General features: G+C 63.9%; 1 protein-coding gene across 1 annotated transcript in view; it reads left to right on the top strand.

Annotated features, from left to right (window-relative positions):
* HSF1 (heat shock transcription factor 1) overlaps positions 1–19,793 on the top strand; it is a 48,254-nt gene that overhangs the window by 8,652 nt on the left and 19,809 nt on the right. Inside the window, exons 2-4 of the mRNA XM_086741389.1 lie at positions 3,015–3,123; positions 5,831–5,967; positions 7,726–7,850. Coding sequence (XP_086597515.1) covers positions 3,015–3,123; positions 5,831–5,967; positions 7,726–7,850 — 371 coding nt within the window. The remainder of the gene's footprint in view (positions 1–3,014; positions 3,124–5,830; positions 5,968–7,725; positions 7,851–19,793) is intronic.

Raw genomic sequence — 19,793 nt, 5'->3', positions numbered from 1 at the left:
GGGTGACTCTGATGTGTCTGGGCTCCCGCGAAGTGTCTGATCCGCCGCCGCGTGGGAACCGCACGTGGGAGCGGAGAAGATGGGGATTATATAGGAACTGGGGGGGGTGGGATGACACTGGCTGGGGCAGAGCCAACCGTTGGCTTTCGGGGGGCTGCCGCGGCCCGGGGAGGGGTCACGGCAGAGCCGCTCCGCGGCCAAACCCCGGAACAGTCTTTCTGAGCGCGGTTCTGCGGTGAGTTTGGCGCGGAAGGTGCGTTGCGGATGCTTTCACAAAGCGCTGCCGGGCTGTGAGAGCCCAGCACAGATTTGGGGTGCTGTGAAGGGACCGGGCGACCTTGAGCACTGGGGTGACGGAAAGGAGGCGGAATTCGGTTAACGCCTGGGCAGGGCCGATTTAGTCCCCGCGGGGGGATAGTCCTGTCGCTTACGGACCGCTGAATTCGGCGTGCGCGTGCTGCCGGGCGGTGCGCCGGCGCCAGGGAGGGAGGAAGGCCGGTGAAGTGAGCGTGAGGGGGTGCGAGCGCAGGAAAACATGCGTGAGCCGGCCATAAACAGTCTGGAAACGAGAGTTTCCAGTGATCGCGGGGAGAGATGCTGAAGTTTAGCGGCGAGTCTCAGAGTTGGGAAGGAAGTCACCGGTGCGGTGGTTTGACAGCATTGCATCTGAGAGCCTGTCTTCTCGTCCCTCCTCTTCCTCCCCCGCTCCCTGGGAGGAGCAAGAAGAATCTTTACGGTTGGCAGAGACCTGCAAGATCATGGCGTCCGACCATCGCCCCGGCGCCCCCGTGCCCACCAAGCCGTGCCCGCGTCTGTGCGTCCTCTGAACCCTCCAGGGACGGTGACCCCGCCTCTGCGCTGGGCGGCCTGGCCCAGCGTCTGACGGCTCTCCCAGTACAGAAGTGTTTCCCAACATCCAACCTAAACCTCCGCTGGCGCAGCTCGAGGCCGTTTCCTCGCGTCCCATCACAGGTTTTGTGGGAGAAGAGACCAGCACCCCCTCCCCGCGGCCTCCTGTCAGGGAGCCGGAGAGCCATGAGTCTCCCCTCAGCCGCCTCCTCTCCAGGCTGAACAGCCCCGGGTCCCTCAGCCGCTCCCGGTAATTCTCCTGCTCCAGACCCCCACCAGCTTCGCTGCCCTTCTCTGGACGCGCTCCGGCACCTCGACGTGCTCCCCGTGCTGAGGGGCCCGACGCTGCGCGCAGCACTCGAGGGGCGGCCTCGCCGGTGCCGAGCACGGCGGCACCGTCGCTGCCCTGCTCCCGCCGGCCACGCTGCTCCTGACACCAGCCAGGGTGCTGCTGGCCCTCTCGGCCACCTGGGCACCCCGCTGGCTCCTGTCCAGCACCTGCTGACCGGCGCCGCGGGTCCCTTTCCGCCGGGAGCTTTCCGGCCGCTCTGCGCCGAGCCTGCAGCGCTGCGTGGGGTTGTCCTAGGAGGCGGAAAAGCGGGAACGCCGGAGTGGGGTGGCTCCAGCAAAACAAAAACCCTGGAACGGGACTCGAGGACGTTTTCCTTACGGTGCGTTGCCGTCTTTGGGGAGGTGGCTGGCGTGTGCTTCCCTCCTTCGGCGCCGTCTTTCCGTTGCGTTTTTTGCCGCTGGAATAACTCCAGAGCTGCAGGGGCTGGGTAAGGAGCGAAGGGCCTTGGTGAAAACAAGTATTCGAATGCAGGCGAGTCCTCTGGGGGAGCAAAAACCTCTTCCGTGGAGCAAAAACCCAAACTGTCAGCTTTTCATAAACCCTCGCCCGGCTTTGTTATGGCCAGGCTGAATTTTTTTAAGTCTGAGGGTTTTTTTTTTCCCTTAAATTCTTAATTCGTCAGGATTCGTGCTGCGGTGGGTTGGCCCGGGAGCTTTTCAAGCAAGACGTGCCTGCCTGGAGCCCAGGTCCGGCGGACGTTGGGTCCGATGCTCGGGTCGGTGTGGCAGAACTCGGCCTCAGCTCTTCCCTGCAGGTTTCCCTCGTAGCGTTGCGTTCGTCTGGTTGCTCAGCACGGTAACGGGCGAGGGGGGTTTGACCTGGTGCAGCAAAACCTGGCTGGGTGTCGAAGGAGCAGCCCGCGTCGCGACGCTGCGTTCGTTGAGTCGCGAGCGAGCGGCGGGGCGACGTTGGCGCTCTGGAGGCACCGTCCCCCCGCGGCCGCCTGGGTGGTCTGGCCTGGCCCTGCCGCTTTCCTTCTGAGCCGAGAATTCCGATTGCTTCCCGGCCGCGCAAGGACTTGTCGGGCCGGGCTCTCCTGCGGCGCTGCTGCCAGCGCCGCGTGCTGCTGGGACGGGGGACGACAGGGGCAGGACTTCATCCTGGAAGAAAATCCAGGTTGTAAAACACAGCTGCAGGTCCTGTGTCGCGCTGCCAGAGTGAACATCTCTGCCTCCGCTGACGCGCGGCCGCCTGCGCTGACGGCATCATTCCCGCTCGGCGTGCCGGAGAGCTGATGGAAACCGTGCGGGATAAGATCTCTGAGGTGCGATCCCGACCGCTGCTCGAGACCGTGGTGAGAGTCAGAATAACTCGGTATCCTTGGCACGCGCTCCTGGTGAGGGTAACTCGTTTTCGCAAGGCGCCGGCAGGAGCAGCTCAGGGTTTGGAGGGGCAGGAGTGCTCCCTCCTGGCTCTTGCCCGTCCCCGCTTTTTAAATCCACGTGTAGAAAGTGTTTGTCAGTCGCAGTGAGAAATTGCAGCTTGCTAGTGGGCGCTGCGCTCGCTCCGCCGGCGGCGCGCGTTGCTTTCCGCTCGCCGGGCCTCGTGCGTGTGGCCAGCTGCCCGGGCCGGCGGGCCGCAGAGCTGGTTTTTGTTGATACGTAGAGTCAGACCAGCCCGGCTGTCTCGGTTTGCTCCGCAGATCGCGATAACCCGCGTTCCCGCCCGCCGCCGCGGCGCTCCGGGAGGCGGGGCCGTTCCCGGTCTCCCAGCGGCGCAGGATTTGCCTGTGGGAAACGAAAACGCAGGCGGGCGTGCCTCGTTCGGAGGAACGGCGGTTGATGACGGTTCCTCTTGTTTTGTTTTCCGACAGAGCGGAAACAGCTTCCACGTGTTTGACCAAGGCCAATTTGCCAAGGAGGTGCTTCCCAAGTACTTCAAACACAACAACATGGCCAGCTTCGTGCGGCAGCTCAACATGTGTAAGTACCTCCCGCGCGGCGCGAGGGGCAGCGGCTGTCCCGGAATAAGGTTCCGCTCTTCCGCCCGGGATTCCTGCCGGGGACGTTTGCTGGTTTTGCGACTGCTCGGGGCTTTTTTCAGTCTAGAACTGAAAACTGCTGGGTGTGAGGAGCGTCAGACTCCCGGGCTGCTTTCGCCTTGATGTTCCCTGGTGATCAGCGCGGGAGTTCTGCGTGCTTCCCTCGTGCTCGCCCGCCGTTAACCTTCCCGACGGCGCTCTGTGCCGTCCTGCCTCGTGAGGGACGACCTCCCGGAATGCTTCCAGTGAGCCAGGACCGCCGCGGGTGGCGTGGTGCTGCCGGCGTCGCGCAGGGCGGGCGTTGACTGAACCCGCTCTTCTAACCAGCAGGTACTTAAAAAAAACCCAATGAATCCATAAAATCATCGCGGAATAGAGCAGGAGGGACCTCACAATCGTGTGGTCTAGCGACGCTGTCTGCTTCGAGGCGGTTTCTGCCTGCTGACTCTGCATCTAACCCGTTTTTTACGTCTCCGGCGATCGCGATTCCTAAGTTCATCAAGGAAATCTGTTCGCGTAGGGACAGCACGGCAGCGGGGCTCACTGCCGAGTGCCCCACCCAGGTTTTGCCTGGGGTCACCTCCGCCCCCGTGCTGGTGGCTGGATGGGGAAACTGGAGCTGCGCCGGCGTTCCGGGCTGGGCACGCAGCTGGAGGTGCCGGCGGTTCCCTGTCCGAGTTCTCTTTCTCCGTGCTCCCCCCTTCCCGCTTTTCCAAACCGACACTGCTTAATCCTCCTCTTAACCCTTCGGATGCGCGAGGAAATCGCAAACTGCCCGACCGCGCGAGCGCTTCGAGCCTGACGGTTGCTCTCCAGGGACGCTCCGGGACTATCCCGGAGACGTTCCCTCACGGCAGTCTGTCCCGCTTCCTCCCGCGCGGGGCTGCCGCCGCGGTTTGGCGGCGGGTTCCGGCGATAGGCAGCGGCGCAGAGCAGGCCTTTCACGCGCCTCCCGCGCGGAGGCTCTGCCGGGGATCGGCGTTAGCGCTCCAGGTGCGGCTGCGGAGAGCGTTCCCGTGGGATGAGAGGGGATGACGCTTTCGCTGCCTTTCGGCGCCGGCTGCTGGAGCACTGTGAGGTTCTCTGCTTCCTGACCGGGACCTTTCGTTTTTCAGGGATGGCCGGAATAACCAAAACGGGCCAATGCCACCGCAATAACGTGTCGCTGATTTAAATCGCTTTCTGCTGCGAGGGCAGGAAACGGCTTTTTTTCCTTTAACCACAGCTGTGGCCTGAGCAACGTAAATACCACTCGGCATTTATTCTGGGGGTCTGCAGAAACGCTGAGACCCAAAAATACTTTGGCTTCGCGCTGCTCTGGAGTGCCTTTGAGGTGTTCCGAGTCCATGGGAAGTTCTCGGTGCGTAACTTCTGCCTGAGCCGCCGAGGAAGCGCTTTGCAGCGCGCCGTGCCTTTCCCTTCCCTGCGCAGCAGAGGGACTGCACCCTCACCCTCACCCGCAGCGGAAGGTGGCGTCGCTGCGGCAATAACGAAAGCGGTGCTTGTCGCCGTCGTTCGGGGCGATTGTCCCGAGCCAGGGTGTTTTTAATCCTCGGCTGTTAGAACCAGAAAAGCTGCGTGGGTTTGCATTTCTCAAGGTGGAGCAGACTTCAGAACAAAGCGTCTGGGGCTTCAGTACAAAGGCGAGTGGGTCGGGGACCGGCACGTCTGCGCCAGGACCGCCAGCCCTGCTTGTGGAGGTTGCCAGCGCCGCCCTGGCAGCTGTGCAGCCCGCTTGGGAAGGAGTTTCCCGGAAAGGCTCTGGAGCCGTTGGGAAGGCAGTTACGGACCTTCTCTGCCTTGGGGTCTCCTTTCCTGTAAGAAAATTCCCCCTCGTTTTCAGGGTGAGGATCCGGATGCCGACAGTGCCCTGGAACTGCGGATTTCGTACGCATGCCGGCTCCGGCAGTCTGCGTCACGGGCTGGCCGGGGAGGTGGCACGTCCTGCTGCGAGGCAAAGGGATCCGTGTCCGGAAACGGGGAGCGCAGGGGCTGGGGGGTCAATTGAACGGGTGTCGACCCCTCTCCCGTCGCGCGCGGGTGGACGCTGCCGTGGTTTTGTGTCCCTTTTTGGTGGCATTCTCGAAGAAAGCTTTGTTGAAGCACACGTGTGTGTGTCTGGCGAGGCAGGATGCTGCTGGCTCACGGACCAGGACGGATCCCTGCGGCTGAGGGCTCCCGTCAGGAAACGGTGAGCTGGAGCGGGCACTCCTGGTTCGGTTCAGCGATTTCAGCTTTCCTTCTGGCCGACTCACGCTCTCAGCCGAACAGCGGCGCAGCTCAGTCACGCGAGAGCAGCAGCAGGTGTTTCCAGAAACGCTCTGGGCCGTAGGAGCGGATCCCGTCTGCTCCGCTGCCCGCGTCCAGGCGTTGTGCGGGGCGCGTGGCTGAGCGGTGGTGGGGGGGACTCGCGCCCCTTCCTGCTCCGAGCGCGTGGAGACGATCGGCGCAAGCCTCTGCCCCGCTCTCTGTCCGTTCAAGGGTTTCCCGTTCCACGGAGCGTTTTGAGGATGAGATGGGTCAGGAGGGAAAGCCGCGGTGGCGCGGCACGGGGTGTCTGAGCGAACAAGGGTAACTTGTGCCGTTTCCTGCTTTCTCCAGTCCGCGTTCAGCCTGTTAAGCGTTTCTGTCTCCCCTTCGACTTTCAGATGGCTTTCGAAAGGTTGTCCACATCGAGCAGGGCGGACTGGTGAAGCCAGAGAAAGACGACACCGAGTTCCAGCACCCGTTCTTCATCCGGGGCCAGGAGCATCTCCTGGAGAACATCAAGAGGAAAGTCACCAGTGTAAGTGGTACACCGCCTCCCGCTCTGGAGAGCTGTTTGAGACCGGCAGTGGTGGAAAGCACCGGGGCGCTCTAAGGGTCGATGGACGTGGGTGGCGGTGGTTGGTCTTGTACGCCAGCAGCGCTGCTTGCTGTCCCTGCCCTCCCACCCCGGTACGAGCGGCAGCGCCCTCCCGCTGATCGCTGCCTTCGGGTTCTCGGGAGCGGTCCCCTGTGCTCCTGCGCCGTTTTCCCCGCGTTGTCAGCGTGGGGTTCTTGGTGGCACTGCTTGAGCCTTCCCTCTCCCCCGCCGCCACCGCCAGCACCCGGGCCTTGCCAACCAGCTTGGTTCTGAGTTCGGTAAAGGGGTCGCTGTGTTTTTCCTGGGTTTCCAAACCAGCGGCGTCTGTTTGAGCTTGGCCGGATGGAGGGAAGTTTGCTGCGTGCTCTGGAGAGAGCGAAGGGCGGCTGAGCCTTTCGGCAGGAGCAGGAGTGGTCGCTGGCTGAGCTGCAGTCTTTGCTTGAAATGAGAAACGCGTACGTGCAGCGTGCGCGGCCGGGTGAAGATCCCTCAGGTGTGGCAGTGGCGGAAGGAGGAGGGAGGACGAGGAACCGGAGTTATTTCAAACGTGTTAACCGCCAGCGGAGCCCAGATAAAATCTCACGCGTTTCCTTTGAACTCACAGAGCAAGTTGGGAAACGGGCCCCGGTTCCCGGAATCCAGAATCGCGGTGCGCGTGCCGAGGACGCGGTGTAACACAGCTGGTGTCGGGAGCTCCGAAGCGGCTCGTGGCGCTCCAGGCTCGTTTGTCGGTCCCGAAGCGTGGGCTGGAGAGACGCGGTTTTGTCGTTCTTTTCCCAGTTTTAATCAGAGCCGTGTGCAGAGGGTGGCTGGCTCTGCTGTCTGTCCCAGGGTGCCTCAGATAACCCTCAGTGCCGCGTCGCTGGGCCAGGAGCTCCTCTGGACGTTTTTGCGGTGGTCGAACGCGGTAGGACGTAGAGAGATCCTAGGGATACAGTGGAGAGGAGCTGCCGCGGGGTGAGGTGTGTAACCCCGTAACGCTTGGGTCACGGCTTCTCACGGGTACAGCTCCAGTGGAGCGTGCCCCGGTGTCGTTTCTCGTGAGTGTTTCATCAGAAAAATAAAAACAATCTGTGCAGGATCTCCTCAGCTGCTTCAGCACTTGTGCTGGGAAGGATGAGGGTGTCGGGCGACCGGCTGCTGCGCGGGGGTCTCCAGAAGCGGCTTCCCGTTCTGCCTGCCGGCTCCGCTGCGCTCTCGTCTGCCCCTCTCCTCCCGGTTTGCTTCCCCGAGGCAGCTGGCGACTTCTCCGCCGCTCGGTCCGCGGCGCGCGGCAGCGGCTGTGGAAACCGTGTTTGTTTCCTGCCTTCAGTGCCAGTGTGCTCGCGGGTCTCTGCGGCCGCGAGCTTGTCCGTGTGGATTGCTGTAGGTACCACCGTCTTGGTCCGTGGCCCGTCTGAAGGCTTGCGTAGCAAACAGCTCCTGCGCAGGCCTCCCCTTTACCAGAGCGCCCTCTTTCCGATCCGAAAAGATTTATTTTTTTAGGCTGCGGCAGAATTTGCTGCTTTCAAACAGCAGCGTGCTCGCGGGAAACGTGCGCTGCGGAGGGCAGGACTTCGTCTCGGCACGGCGCGCTCGGGTGCGAATGCCGCAGCTGGCGCGGGGCGGGAGATGGGTTGTTTGCAATTCCAGCTTTGGAGCTTAAATAACCACCGTGTAGGAGCGAAGCGCGGCTGACGCCTTCCTTTCCCTCTGCAGGTGTCCAGCATCAAGAACGAGGACATAAAGGTTCGGCAGGACAACGTAACCAAGTTACTGACCGACATCCAGGTGATGAAGGGCAAGCAGGAGAGCATGGACTCCAAGCTGATAGCCATGAAGCAGTATGTATGGGGGGCGCACCGTGACGCTGCCGCGCAGCGCAGCTCTGCTTTCCCGTCTCGGCTGCAAAGGCTGCGAAGCCGTCAGCAGCTTCCCTCCCTGCCGCGGGGTGACACGCTGAAATTTCAGTTGTTTTTTTTTTTTTAATGGGTTTTTCCTTGAGATTTTGTTTTCCCTCCCGCCGAGCACAACGGTTCCGTCTCGGCTGACGCTGCGCCAGGGTGCTCAGCATCGTCTGGGGTACCCTCCGCTGTCCTGTTCTAGCACTGTGTGCTTCCTCCAGGCTCTTGGCCTCTCACTTGCACCCCGTTAAATGCTGCCTGGATCCTGCTCGCCTGGTGTTCGCTGCGGGGTTGGGAGGCGAAGCGGGTGATCCCGAGTCCCACGGCCTTCCCTCAGAGACGGCCAGGCCGCCGTCGCTCGCCCCTGTGGGACCTTCTCCCGTGGCGCCGCTGCAGAGTCGAGTTAACGTCGCCGGTGGAGGCTTCAGGCGCCGCGTCGGGAACGGGCTGCCCTCCGGGGTGGCGGGGTCTGCGTGCGGTCTCCCCGTCGTAAGCCTTGCGCTGGGACCCAGGGTTGCCTTTAAGTTCGGATACCAACGGATGCGGGGCGCGGGCGTCTCGTTCCCGTGGGCACCTTTATAAGTCGCGGTTTGAAGCGTTTCTTTGGTTGTTGCTCGCCTGTCCGCGCAGCGGAGTGAGTCCTGCGTCGCTGCGGTTTGTTTTATACCCGGCTTCACCTCTGCCGTCTGGGTTCTGGGTCTTGCGGAAAGCGGAGCCGGCATCCCTCCGTTCTTGCTGGATGGAGCAGGGAAGCGGGGTGGGGGTTGCGGAGGGGTGGTTTCCCAGTGGCGGAAGGTTCCCTCCACGCCGCGTTCCCAGACTCCTGTTTCTGGGGTTTCCCTGCTGCATGGTGTGCTGGCAGATCCCTTCTCCAGCAGCGCTGGTGTTCGCGGGAGGGGAGAGAGCCCCTGCGTCTCCAGGGCCGTTCTGGATGCTTCCCTTCGTCCTCTCTCCGCCGCAGGCGCGAGCGCCCAGCTCGCGTCAGGCCGTGCTGTTCCCCGGGCTGTCCCCGGGCGTCCTCCCAGCCCCTCGGGACGTGGCGGCAGGCGGGAGCCGCGCGCCGCTGTCAGCGTTGCCGTCCCGTGGGTCCGCAGACGGCAGGGGCGACGCTTTCTGCTCCCCTTCTCGGTGAGCTGAGCGGCTTGCCTCGCGTGAGGGAGGCTTCCGCTTCCGCGCGTTTGTTTGCTGTCCGCTGCGGGAAGAGCAACGCCCATCGCCTCCTTTCAACCCCGCTGCCGGTCTCGCGGTCCCCCCGCGTGGCGCTCCTCTGAGTTTCGCGGGTTTGGAGTCCTGGGGCCCGTTTGGGGATTCTCTGGGCTCACGCCCCGGTGTCAAGGCTGAGAGCGTTCGCTGTGGGTCTCCAGGCTGCGTTCCCGCTGCTCCCTTGGCTCTCGCTGAAGCGATGGTCAGCGTTACTAATCACAAAGGGTCCGTACAGCGCCAGGTGGAGTGCCGCGGCAGTGCTGTGGGCTAACAGCAGGGAACCAGCAGCCTCTCCGAGCCGCGCGGCCTCCCCGCTCCGTTCAGGAAGATGCTTATGGACCCATCAATTAAAAAAAAATGTTTTGCACTTTTAAAAAGTGTATCAAGTAACTATGCGTAATAACCTCATCTCGGTCCGATGTACTCCATTCTTCCTGGCCGCTTCTCCGTCCTTCCCAGCCGTGAGTAGCTGGTTTTTGTCTTCTGTAGGTTCTCCGTGTCTCTCAGTACACGCGGCTTTTGGGCCGGCTTTCCGTTATCTGTAATCTTTCCCGTCTCCGCTGTTCGTACCGGGTCGCTGCACTTGGATTGCTGTTCTGGAGAGGGGAGCATCCAAGCCGATTTTCATGGCTTCGTTTTCTCGGGAGCTTGCGGTTAACGATTCTCTTCTTGCTTCTCAAATAGTAATGCATCCAGTTCGCTGCAGGTTCGTTCGGGATCTGCGGTGTGCTGCGAAGCGTCAGCTGGGTCGGACCGTCACATCCTTGTTTGCTTGACGAGTTTTTCAAGTGTTCTTGAGGGCCTGCTGGTTTCCATCACGTCGCATCTCTACGGTGGGGTCATTCCGGGTTCTTCTCCTTCCCCTTCACCACACCAGTGTCAGCGGTCCACCTCCTCTGCTCGGCTGCCGTCGTTTCCGAGGTGAAATCGTAGAATCTGAGAATATTTACGCTTGGCAGACACCTCCAGGATCGTCAAGTCCGACCATCAGCCCAACACCGCGTGCCCACTAAACCACGTCCTGACACGTTCTTTGAACCCCTCCAGGGATGGTGACCCCCCCGCTGCGCTGCGTGCCTGGTGCGGTGCCTGGCCGCTCTCCCGGTCCGGAAACATCTCTCGGTCTGGAAACTGCTGGGTGCTAAACTCCAGCTCGTGCCTGTCGTGCTGCTGCTTCTCGGTGAGTCCCTGCGGCTGCCGACAGCCAGAATCCCGTTGGATTCGCACCGTACCTGCCCCTCGAGGCGCGCGGTCTCCGTGGCAGACTCCGTGCGGATCACGGCTTGGCACGGTGGCCGCCTGGCGTTTTTCTGCGCAGAAACGCGCAGCGTGGCTCAGACTTCCTCCCGCTGGCCTTACGCACCCCAGCTTCCAGAGACGCTGGCCAAGCGTTCGAACGCCTCGCGGCCTCGCTGAGGTTGTTTCTGGGAACTCCCGGCGACGGCTGAGCGTTTTCAGCCAGCAGCTAGAGGCAGGTTCGTTCCCCTGTAAACCCAGGACAGTTGTGTTTGCCGAAGTGCGGGGTTACTGTGAGTGAAGAGCGGGAGCTCTGAAAAAGGAGCTTGCGATGGGACCGAACGTCCCGCCTTCCTTCTCCTTTGATGCGAGTGGTGGCACGGGGGCGACCTCCGTAACTGCTGGCTCGGTAAAGCCGTGGCCTGACCGCATCCAGGTCTTGTAGCAGCAGCGCCGGAGCGTTCCATCGCTGAGCGGACTTCAGGAGCGGACACACGAGTGGCTGAAGGGACAGAAAACCGGCTGAGTAGCGGGTGGCTGGAGCGGCTCAGCCCTCTCCCTGGACTAAGGCAGGTGACAGACGGTGACGGGCACCCCTGGAGGTGGCTCCAGCCCGAGGAACCGCGGCTGGAGTAACAGGAGTGAAAGAGAGAACGTTAGACCAGCAGCAGGGTCTGTGCTCTTCGGGGGAGAGAGGCGTTTGAAGGAAATGCGGGAGCCGGTGGTTGATGGCTCCACCACGACAAATGTCAATCGGGACTCGCAGCTGCCGGACCTGGAGCAGGAGCGGACGCGGGCGAGTGCTGCGGCTCCGGCTTTGCAGATGATCGCGGCGTTCTGGGGGCGTTTCGCCGTGAAAACCTGATGCCAACAGACTTTTGAGGAATCCAGTTCCCAGACCTTTTTTTCCCCCTGGCCGGGCTGTGTTGGTAGGCACTGCCGCGAGCCGACTGTACACGTGGCGTTGTTCTCCGTGTTGAACGTGGAATGAGCAGACTTGCTCCGCTGTACGGCAGACCTGCGCTTCAGCCGCGGCGTGAGGGTCACTCCTGTGAAACGCGGCTGGATTCAGCGCGGAGACACCAGTGGAAGCAGGGAGTCGTGCCCGCCGTACAGGTGGGCAGAGGGAGGATCTGCAGCCCGGCTCTTCCTCATCCCTTCTTCACACTCCTCCGCAAAGGGCTCTGATGTCGCGTCGCGGGTGAGTGGAGGAGAGTTCCAGCTGCCTCACGCCTCCAGTGCGGTGTCTCCGCATGGCTGTGGTGGATCCCATCCCTGGAAACGTCCCAGGCCAGGCTGGCCGGGGCTCTGAGCGACCTGATCCGGCTGGAGATGTCCCTGCTCCGGGCAGGGGGTGGGCTGGGTGGGCTGTAACGCTCCCTCCCCCCCAAACCCTCTGGGGTTCCCCAAAACACAGACAGCCGTCTCCCAAGGGAGGAGGGTGCCGGGAGCATACAGCTGTTTCTTCGTGCCTGGAACACTCCTTTCTTATTTTTTTTGTTTGTTTTTTCCACCCGAAGGTGTATTTTGTGTGAGGGAAGGGGTCCCTTCAGCCCCGCGCTCCGGCTGCCGTTCACATGAGGCTGCTCTCTCGGCATTGAAACGTTCGCGCTCCCGCCTCGTCGCCTGCTGCAGCGAGCTCTCAGCGCCTTGAAACCGCGTGTGGGCTCAGGCTGGCGGAGGGAGAGCCGCTCGCGGGCTTACTGGTGTGAACTGGGCGTCGTCTCTGGCGCGTCCGGCATACCGCTGGCTGTAAACGTCGTCTTACTGCCCAGCTGCGAGCAGCGCGTCGCAGGTCTCCTCTTGCAGTTCTCTCGCAAATCTGCTCGTCCTGGGGAGCACAACGCCCGGGGCCCCTCGCTGAAGAACACGGAGCGGCCTTTTGCTCTGGCCCGGCGCTGCGGCGGCTCTCGCTGCGGTTGGGCTCCGCTGTTACTCTCGCCTGCTTTTTTCGGGTCGTTAACTGACTGAAAATTTCTTGTGCTGATATTGTTCTCCCTGTCTACCATGAAGTGACATTTATCGGAGCCCGTGGAGTCGGCTCCTTCAGGCGGTTCTGTGAGGGTTAAATAAGCCACGGGGAGCCCTCGCATTTCGGGTTTGGTATTGCGCTCTGCCTCACGCAGCTCGTTCTAACCCATCCCGGCCTCTCCCGCTCTCCAAGCCGTGACACCCCGCGCGAGCCCGCGTGGGAGCGACCCTGCCGCTCTCCCTGCGCAGCCCGGCAGCCTGACCTCGCCGGTCACAGTGGCGCAAAGACCCTGCGGCTGGAACGTTTGATTTTTCCGGAAGCGGAGACCGGAGGTGGCCGGCTCGTGCTGCGAGGCTCGTCGGAGCGGGCGCCGGGCTGCGGCTGCTCGCCGTAACGGCTGCTGGCAGGGTGGCTCTGCTCAGCCTCCGTGGTACGGAAGGGCGCCGCCTCGCTCCGTCACTGAAACGCTTAATTTACCAACAGCAACGCGCTTCCCCCGCACGAGAAGCTTTGTGAGAGCGCGGCTGTTGGTATCTCTTCTGTTTCTGATTGCGCTTATCCTCCAGCGTTTAAAACGGGCAAGGCAGCAGAAACCCCGCAGGAGGAGGGACAGGGACCGCAGCTCCGGCGGCGGGGATCGGCGCCCGCCGGCGCTCCGTCCCCTCAGCCGGGAGGCCGCTGCCTCCCGGAGACTTCGTCAAGCGAGCAGCGGTTATTAATCACGCGGAGCTCTGAGCGGGCCGCTGACCTGGGCTTTCTGCAGTTGCTTTTGGCTCCCGTTCTGCTTTCTCCGCTTCCGAAGCAGGTGGCGCATCGAAGCCAAACGTTTCCTTCTGGGCTTTTTAACCGGGAACTGTGTAGGGTTTAGAGGAGCAATGGCAGTTCAAGGCGGCTGTACTGGTGCTGGCGGGTACTGGGCGGCATTTAACTGGTTGGGATGCTCCTCCCCAGCTCCGGGTCCTTCAGCCCCTTTCCGTAATTCCCCGTCTCCTGTGTTTTACCTTACCCTGAGGGGTACGCGCTGGGCTCTCGGACCGTAAGCCACCCGGAAGGTTTCCCCTCCCTCTGCCCCGAGGGAGGACTCCGCTGGGTGAGCGTTCGGCCGCCTGCGGCCGCCGCGGGGCCGGGACGGTAGCTGGCGGGCGCCTGCGCCTCTGGAAAAGCGCTGCGGCGATTCCTGACGTTACAGGCGCAGCGAGCGAGCCTGGCCTCTGGCTGGGGGCGGGGGGAGCCACGCCAGCGCTCCGCACGGAGACCTTGTCTCCTGCTTTGGGAACGTTTGTCCTGAGGAGCTCGTTGGCGGGGAGGAAGGAGATGCCACCGCCTCTGCCGGCAGCGCCCGCGCTCGGCGCTCCCCTGCCCGTGGCCTTCCCCAGCGCTGCTGCCCCCGGTGCAGCGCGCGGGGCAGGAAGGTGAGACGGGGAGGCTGTCGCTTCCCGGTGATTCATCGGCTCCGGCGGGAGCCCCAGCGTATCCGGGAGTTTAATTCTAAACAGATTGCTGAAAGCCGCGAGCGAGCCGCCGTGTCTGCACCTGTTTTTATCGGTTTTCTCCCGGCCTCCTCCGGGGATTGCGCTCGCTTTGGCTCCGCGCGCCAAGCTCTGCCCTGGGACGCCGAGAGCGCTTCCTCCTCACCAGACTCCGCTTGCAAGGCCCCGCTGCTTTCACGAGGCCCCGGCCGCTCGCAGAACTGAGAAGTTAAGATTTCTCCTGACAAAAATAAATCTGAACAGCCACAAGGAGCTGGCCTTTTGCAGCGCCATTCCTCTCCACCAGAATGAGTTTCCCGGCTGCGAGCCCCCGGTAAATCGTTCCAAATAACTTTGACCCGTGTCGCTCGCTTCATGGTCTCAGGCTTCCAAGAGCAACACATCCATTACCGCCCGACGCCGGCCTGGGGGGACGCTGGAGCGTTTGTTGAAAAGATTGCCTCCGCCGGTGCTGGGTGAGAGGAGAGCTGAGCTGGGGCGTGACGGAGCCAGCTGGGCGAGATCCCCTTCGGTGGCCGTCCGCGGAAAAGCCTCGTTAACAGAAGCCCTCCTGCCTTCGGGGAGCGCGGGGCTCTGGGTAAGCGCTGCTTAAACTCGTCTGGGAGAGGAGTCGCTGCGTGGCTGTTAGTCCCAGACCCGGAACCGGGCAGAACTCGCAGCCCTGTCTCTCTCGTCACCTTTCCTCGACGGCTCCGAGAGAGCGACTGCTTCGCTCTGCGTGTCTGCTCGGCGCCTGTCCTGGGGCGGAAACGCGAGACCCGCTCTGCGCAGAGAAGGTGTGAAATCTGTAAAACGATCTCCTGTGAAAGCGCTGGCCAGGTTTTTCTGGGTCTTACCCCGGGCTTTATGAGCCCGTAACACCTCGCGTGCTGGTTCCGCAGCCAGCCGAGCGGCGCGAGGGGTTCTGGAGCGGGAGGGGACGTGGTCTGCTGAGCCGGAACGGGAGCGTCTGCGCCGCTTTGCGAGCCTGCGCTGCGGGCGTCTGTCCTGGGCGCTCGAACCGAGCGTTAACTCCTTGGTTTTGGTACACAAGTCAGTTCGCAGGCAAACGCGGCCCGGTAGCGACCCACGTAAAACCCGAGAGCGTGGCGTCGGCCCCGCGGCGCTGCAGCGCGTGCCTGCCCTTCAGCTCTTCGCGGCGAATTCCGCGTGGGGAAGGTGCCGCTCCGTAAAGCCGAGGCGTTTTCCGCAGGTGGTGTTTCCTGCTCCAGTGCCAGCCTGTTTCAGCAACAGCGATCGTGTTCTCCGGTGACGCGGCTCCGCCTGCGGGGCTCGGCCCTGCCCGAGGGCGCGTCTTGTCCTCGGGGCCGGTCCCTCTGTGGCTGAGCGGCCGCGGACGTCGCCTGCGTAGGAAAAGCCTCTCTCTGTGCGCCGCGCGGGGTCGGGCTGGACGGCGTCTGCGTGGCCCCGCTCGGGAGCCGCGGCCCCGGTTCTTACCTGGCCGTTAGGGTTAATTACAGCGCTGCGGCCGTGACCCCGCACCGAGCAGTTCTGTGGGGGCTCTGCTTCTCGCTTCGCCGGTACCCCTCTGCAAATAAATCACAACTTGCCTTTGGTGCCGAATTTCCTTCTCAAAATACCGGCGCACGCGGCCAGCGGTTCGGTAATGCCGCGCTCCTGGTTCGGTTTGGGAGCGAGGCGGCGCTGCCGGGCTCCGGCTGCTTGTAGAGCTGCCGTGACTCTCCAGGCGCAGCGGCGGCGGCGGGGAGGTTTGTGCAGCGGAAGCTCCCCGCGCTCGCGGCCGGGACCGCGGGAGCGCAGGAGCCGGTGTTTGGGAACGCGGCGGCGGCTGCAGCGGCTGCCGCTTCAGAAGGAGGTGGCCAGGGCTCTGGCGGCGCGAGGGGAGCGAGGCTCCTGCCGCTCGGCCGCCGCTAAGCCTGGTTTTACGGAAGGACGGCTGCGGGTGCTTGGTCACGGCTTCCCGAGAGCCGAAGGAGCAGGACGGCTCCGCGGCTGGAGCTTTGCAGGCGAGGCCGCGGCGCTCCTGGGGGAGCGGGCCGGGGTCCTGCTGTCTGCTGCGGCTTTCGGGATCCCTGCTCGCGAGGGGGCTGCTCTTCGGGGGTTTTTTTGTGCTCACTGGTTGAGTTTTGTTGGCTGAACTTCCAGCCTTGCGCCGAGGCTGCGCTCCGGGCTTTTGTGACCTCCGAACGGGGCAGCTGTGGTGGCGTACGGCCTTCGCCACGCAAAGCCGCGCGGGCCCCGGCTGCTCGGAGATGGGCCGGGCCCGCTCTCCTCCCGCGGCCCCCACGCGTCCGCCCGCTCCGGGGGGACCCGGCTGGCTCGCAGCCAAGCATCAGCTGGATCTTCAAATCGCGCTGATGGCTTTTAACGCCGGGCACAACGCGGAGCGGCGTGTTTTATCTGCGCCGCTGCGCTTTACGAGCTGAGTCGCCGCCGGAGCTCATCTGAAGTGGGGTTTACGGGCCGTTCCGCACCGGAGGTTGCGGACCTGCCGGGCGCTCGTTTTTCCGTGCGGCGGTCTCAATCCGGAGGTAATTACCGCCGCAGCCTGACGTGCCGCTGTCAGAATAACCCAGCCCAACTGGCGTGCTTCCACCCCGCTCCGTAGCGCGAGCTGCTGTCTGGCAGCTTTGCGGGTGCGGCCTGCAGCGGGATCCTGTCCTTTTCGCTGCGGGCTCTTTCCGGAGCCGTCCGGAGTCCCCGAGTGACTTTCCTCGGGACGATGGGTTGGGGTTGTGCCCCAAACTGCACCCCGGGGCTGGGGGGAAGGGGTCGCCTCGCCGCTCGGCATCCTTCCGGCCACGTAAGCGCTTGGGGAGCAGCACACTGCTCTGGTTTTCCCCGGATCCTCTACTTTTTCCCGAGAAAAGCAGAGAAGAGTTCAGCAGTTCCTTCGCTTTCCTCTGCCCGTAGCCGTCCGAAAGGCTTCGGAGCGACGTGCCGAGTGCAGCCGAGCCTGCTGGGTGGCTGGGAAGGGGAGCAGCAGTGCAGTGTGGAATGAGATGGCTTTGGTGTCTCATTCCCACCCGGGTTTTGGGGGTAACGTGCGGGGCGGCTGGTGGCGGCCTCGCGCCGGGTCGCCGCGGGGACCCTGGATGCTCTGGTGACGAGCGCAGCTTGACCCCGCGCTCCGCGCCGAAGAGAGTCTCCCTGGCGCTTAGAGGGTTGGTCATCGTGAGCCGATTTTCCTGGATCGGCTCTTTAAAAGAAGCGTCGTGTGGCGTAAGCGCCACTCCGCTCGCGGCCAGCGGAGCCCCGGAGCTGCTGGCTGGTACGGATCGCGCAGCAGGGTCCCGAGAGACCAGCTTTCGAATTGCGCTGGGGGTCACGTGGACAGGCGTTTGGCCTCGGCTGGCACGGAAGAACGGGCTCTTCCCCGGGCGCGGGAGCTGCTGCACCCGAACGTTCTGTCGCCGTTGCAGTTGTTTCGCGGGGTGGGGTAGCTCGAATCAGTCCTCCGCCTCTGCGAGGCCGCAGGCTGAGCCAGCGCCTGGCATTTGGAGCGGCCTTTCGCGCTCAAGACCATCTTTCCGTCACCCTCCTGAGAGAAATCCATGGATTTCTGCCGCCCTGGAGAGCTGGGGCGTTCCCTCCCTTGCGCTTCGTGACCCAGGCCGACGCTTCCTTGCTCTGCTCCGGTTTTTGGCTGCTTCCAAAGCCCTCCCCGGCTGTCCCGGGACGGAGGCTCTCCCGAGCGGTTTGCGGGGCGTCACACGGCTCTTCCCGGGCGTTTGGCCTGAAAATTGAGGCGAAATCCTCGCTGGGTGGCGGTCGAGGCTCTCGCTCCGCAGCAGGAGCCTCCGTGGGTGGGTTTCTCTTGGAGCCCTCCAGGAAGGCCTCAGCGGCGACGGGCACCCCTTTGCCTGCGTTGGTCGCGTGGCGGATCCGAAAGCAGCGTTGCCCTGAGCGTGCCGCCGGTTCCTGCGGGAGCAGCGAGTTCGAAGCGTGGGATCCGTTAGGAGCGTGACGGACGTGCCGCTCGGACGCGTAACTGCTGAAACTCTGCCGACAGCGGGCGTGTAGGTGAAGAACGTCAGCAGCGGGGTGAGGAGGATTCCTGCCCTTCGCGCGCTGCTGCGTTTTTCCCGTGTTATCCCTGATTTCACGGGACGGACACGTCCCCCTTGATCTCCTCTCCGAGGCTGAGGAACCCTCAGTTCCGCCGTCGTTCCTCTTGTGGAGGTCGTCCCCGTCGCCCTGCTCGCCGGCCTTCCGGCCCGTCCCGCGTCAGCGACGGCCACTGCCGTGCCGCTGCGCTGCGGGCCATCCGGCCGCGTCGCTTGGTCTGTCCCCGGCCGCCGTTACCTCGTGCCTCCGCGTGACGGACCGACAGGGACGGAGGAAGAGGGGGCTGGCCTCTGTGAGGACACCGTCGTTGTCTAAGCTCCCCGCAAAATTACGTAGACGCTTAAAAATCTTGTTATAGCTGTTCGTTTCTGACGCGAGCAGCCTGCTAACGGCGGGTGTTGCTGCGTGGCGCTGACGTTTTGCCCAGCGCTCAGGTTGCGATTAAGGCGGTGACTTCTGCGCCTCGATGAAGCAGAAGCGTCTCTTTTCTTGTAAATCCGTACAAAAATGCCCATCTCGCTCTAAGAAGAGCGAATATCGTTTCCTGTGCGTAGCAGAGGCGGCGAAGACTCTTGCAGTGGCGACCTCTGTGCGTGTTGACAACGGAGGGCGCTGAGCTGGGAGCAGGCGCTTTTTGGGGACCCCGAACGCCTCCGCGTTTAGAAGACTCCGCCCTTGCGCGCAGTCCCGCAGGTTCACCTTCCGTCGCGTCTCACTCTGCCGGGCCCCAGCGCAGGGCGTGCTGGCGGGGGTGGACGCGGGCAGCTGCGCGTCGGGGAGCAGAACACCCCGCGCCGTTCCCTCGCCCGCGTCTCGGCCGCAGCGCGCTGCGTGCCGCGGAGGGGTGGGCGCCTGAGGAACCTGGCGGGGCGCGAGTCCCTGGGACCCGACGGGACGCGTCCGCGGGTCCTGGCGGAACCGGGCGGTGAAGTTGCCAAGGCGCTGGCCGTTGTATTTGGGAAGCGGTGGCGCTCTGCTGAGGGCCGCGGTGGCCGGACGAGGGGGAGCGTAACCCCCCTTTTTAAACAGGGGAACGAGAGGCCCTGGGGGGCGCCAGGCCCGTCAGTGTCGCCCCTGTGCCTGGCGGGGTCGCGGAGCAGACCCTCCTGAAAACCACGCCGGGGCACGTGGAGAGCAGGGAGGAGACTGGTGACAGCCAGCACGGCGTCACCAAGGGCAGGTCGTGCCTGGCCAGTTTGGTGGCCCCTGTGCCGGGGTGACCGAGGGACGAGCGACGGACATCGTCTGCCTGGACCCGCGCGGGCGTCTGACCCGTCCCGCGCGCCGCCCTTCTCCCCGCGCTGCAGGGACGGGCTGTGACGGACGGAGCGCTCGGGGGACGAGGAATCGCGGGGCGGCCGCGCTCAGCGCGCGGTGGCCGAGGGCTCCGTGTCCGGGGGAGAGCGGGGACGAGCGGCGTCCCTCCGGGGTCCGTGCCGGCCCGGCCCCGGGCAGCGTCTGTCACGAAGGCCCCGCGGCCGCTGAGGGGGCTGGGGCAGCTCTGCTGCGGGCCAGGCTGGGAGCTGGGCTGTGCGCTCCGGAGAGGAGGAGGCTCCGGGAGAGCGGAGAGCGGCTCCCCGTGCCCGGCGGGGCTGCGGGAAGGGTGGGGAGGGGATTTTGACCAGGGCCTGGTGGGACAGGACAGGGGGTGGTGGTTTTGGAATAGAGGGAGGTGGATTCAGATCGGATATCAGGAGGAAACGTTTTACCCTGAGGGTGGTGGAGCACTGGGGTGGGTGCCCCATCCCTGGAAACGTCCCAGGCCAGGTTGGCCGGGGCTGTGAGCGACCTGATCCGGCTGGAGATGTCCCTGCTCCGGGCAGGGGGGTGGGGCTGGGGGGGCTGTAACGCTCCCTCCCCCCCAAACCCTCTGGGATTGTAAGCAGGCGCCGGGGAGGCGACAGGGTGACTTTTCGGTGGCAGTGCCAGCTCGCGTGTGGGGACACCTGGAGC

The sequence above is a fragment of the Chlamydotis macqueenii genome, chromosome 2 (genome assembly GCF_036417535.1).
Source record: "Chlamydotis macqueenii isolate bChlMac1 chromosome 2, bChlMac1.mat, whole genome shotgun sequence".
NCBI lineage: Eukaryota > Metazoa > Chordata > Aves > Otidiformes > Otididae > Chlamydotis > Chlamydotis macqueenii.
Note: the sequence above shows the minus strand (reverse complement) of the source record. Positions and strands in the feature narration are given on the sequence as shown.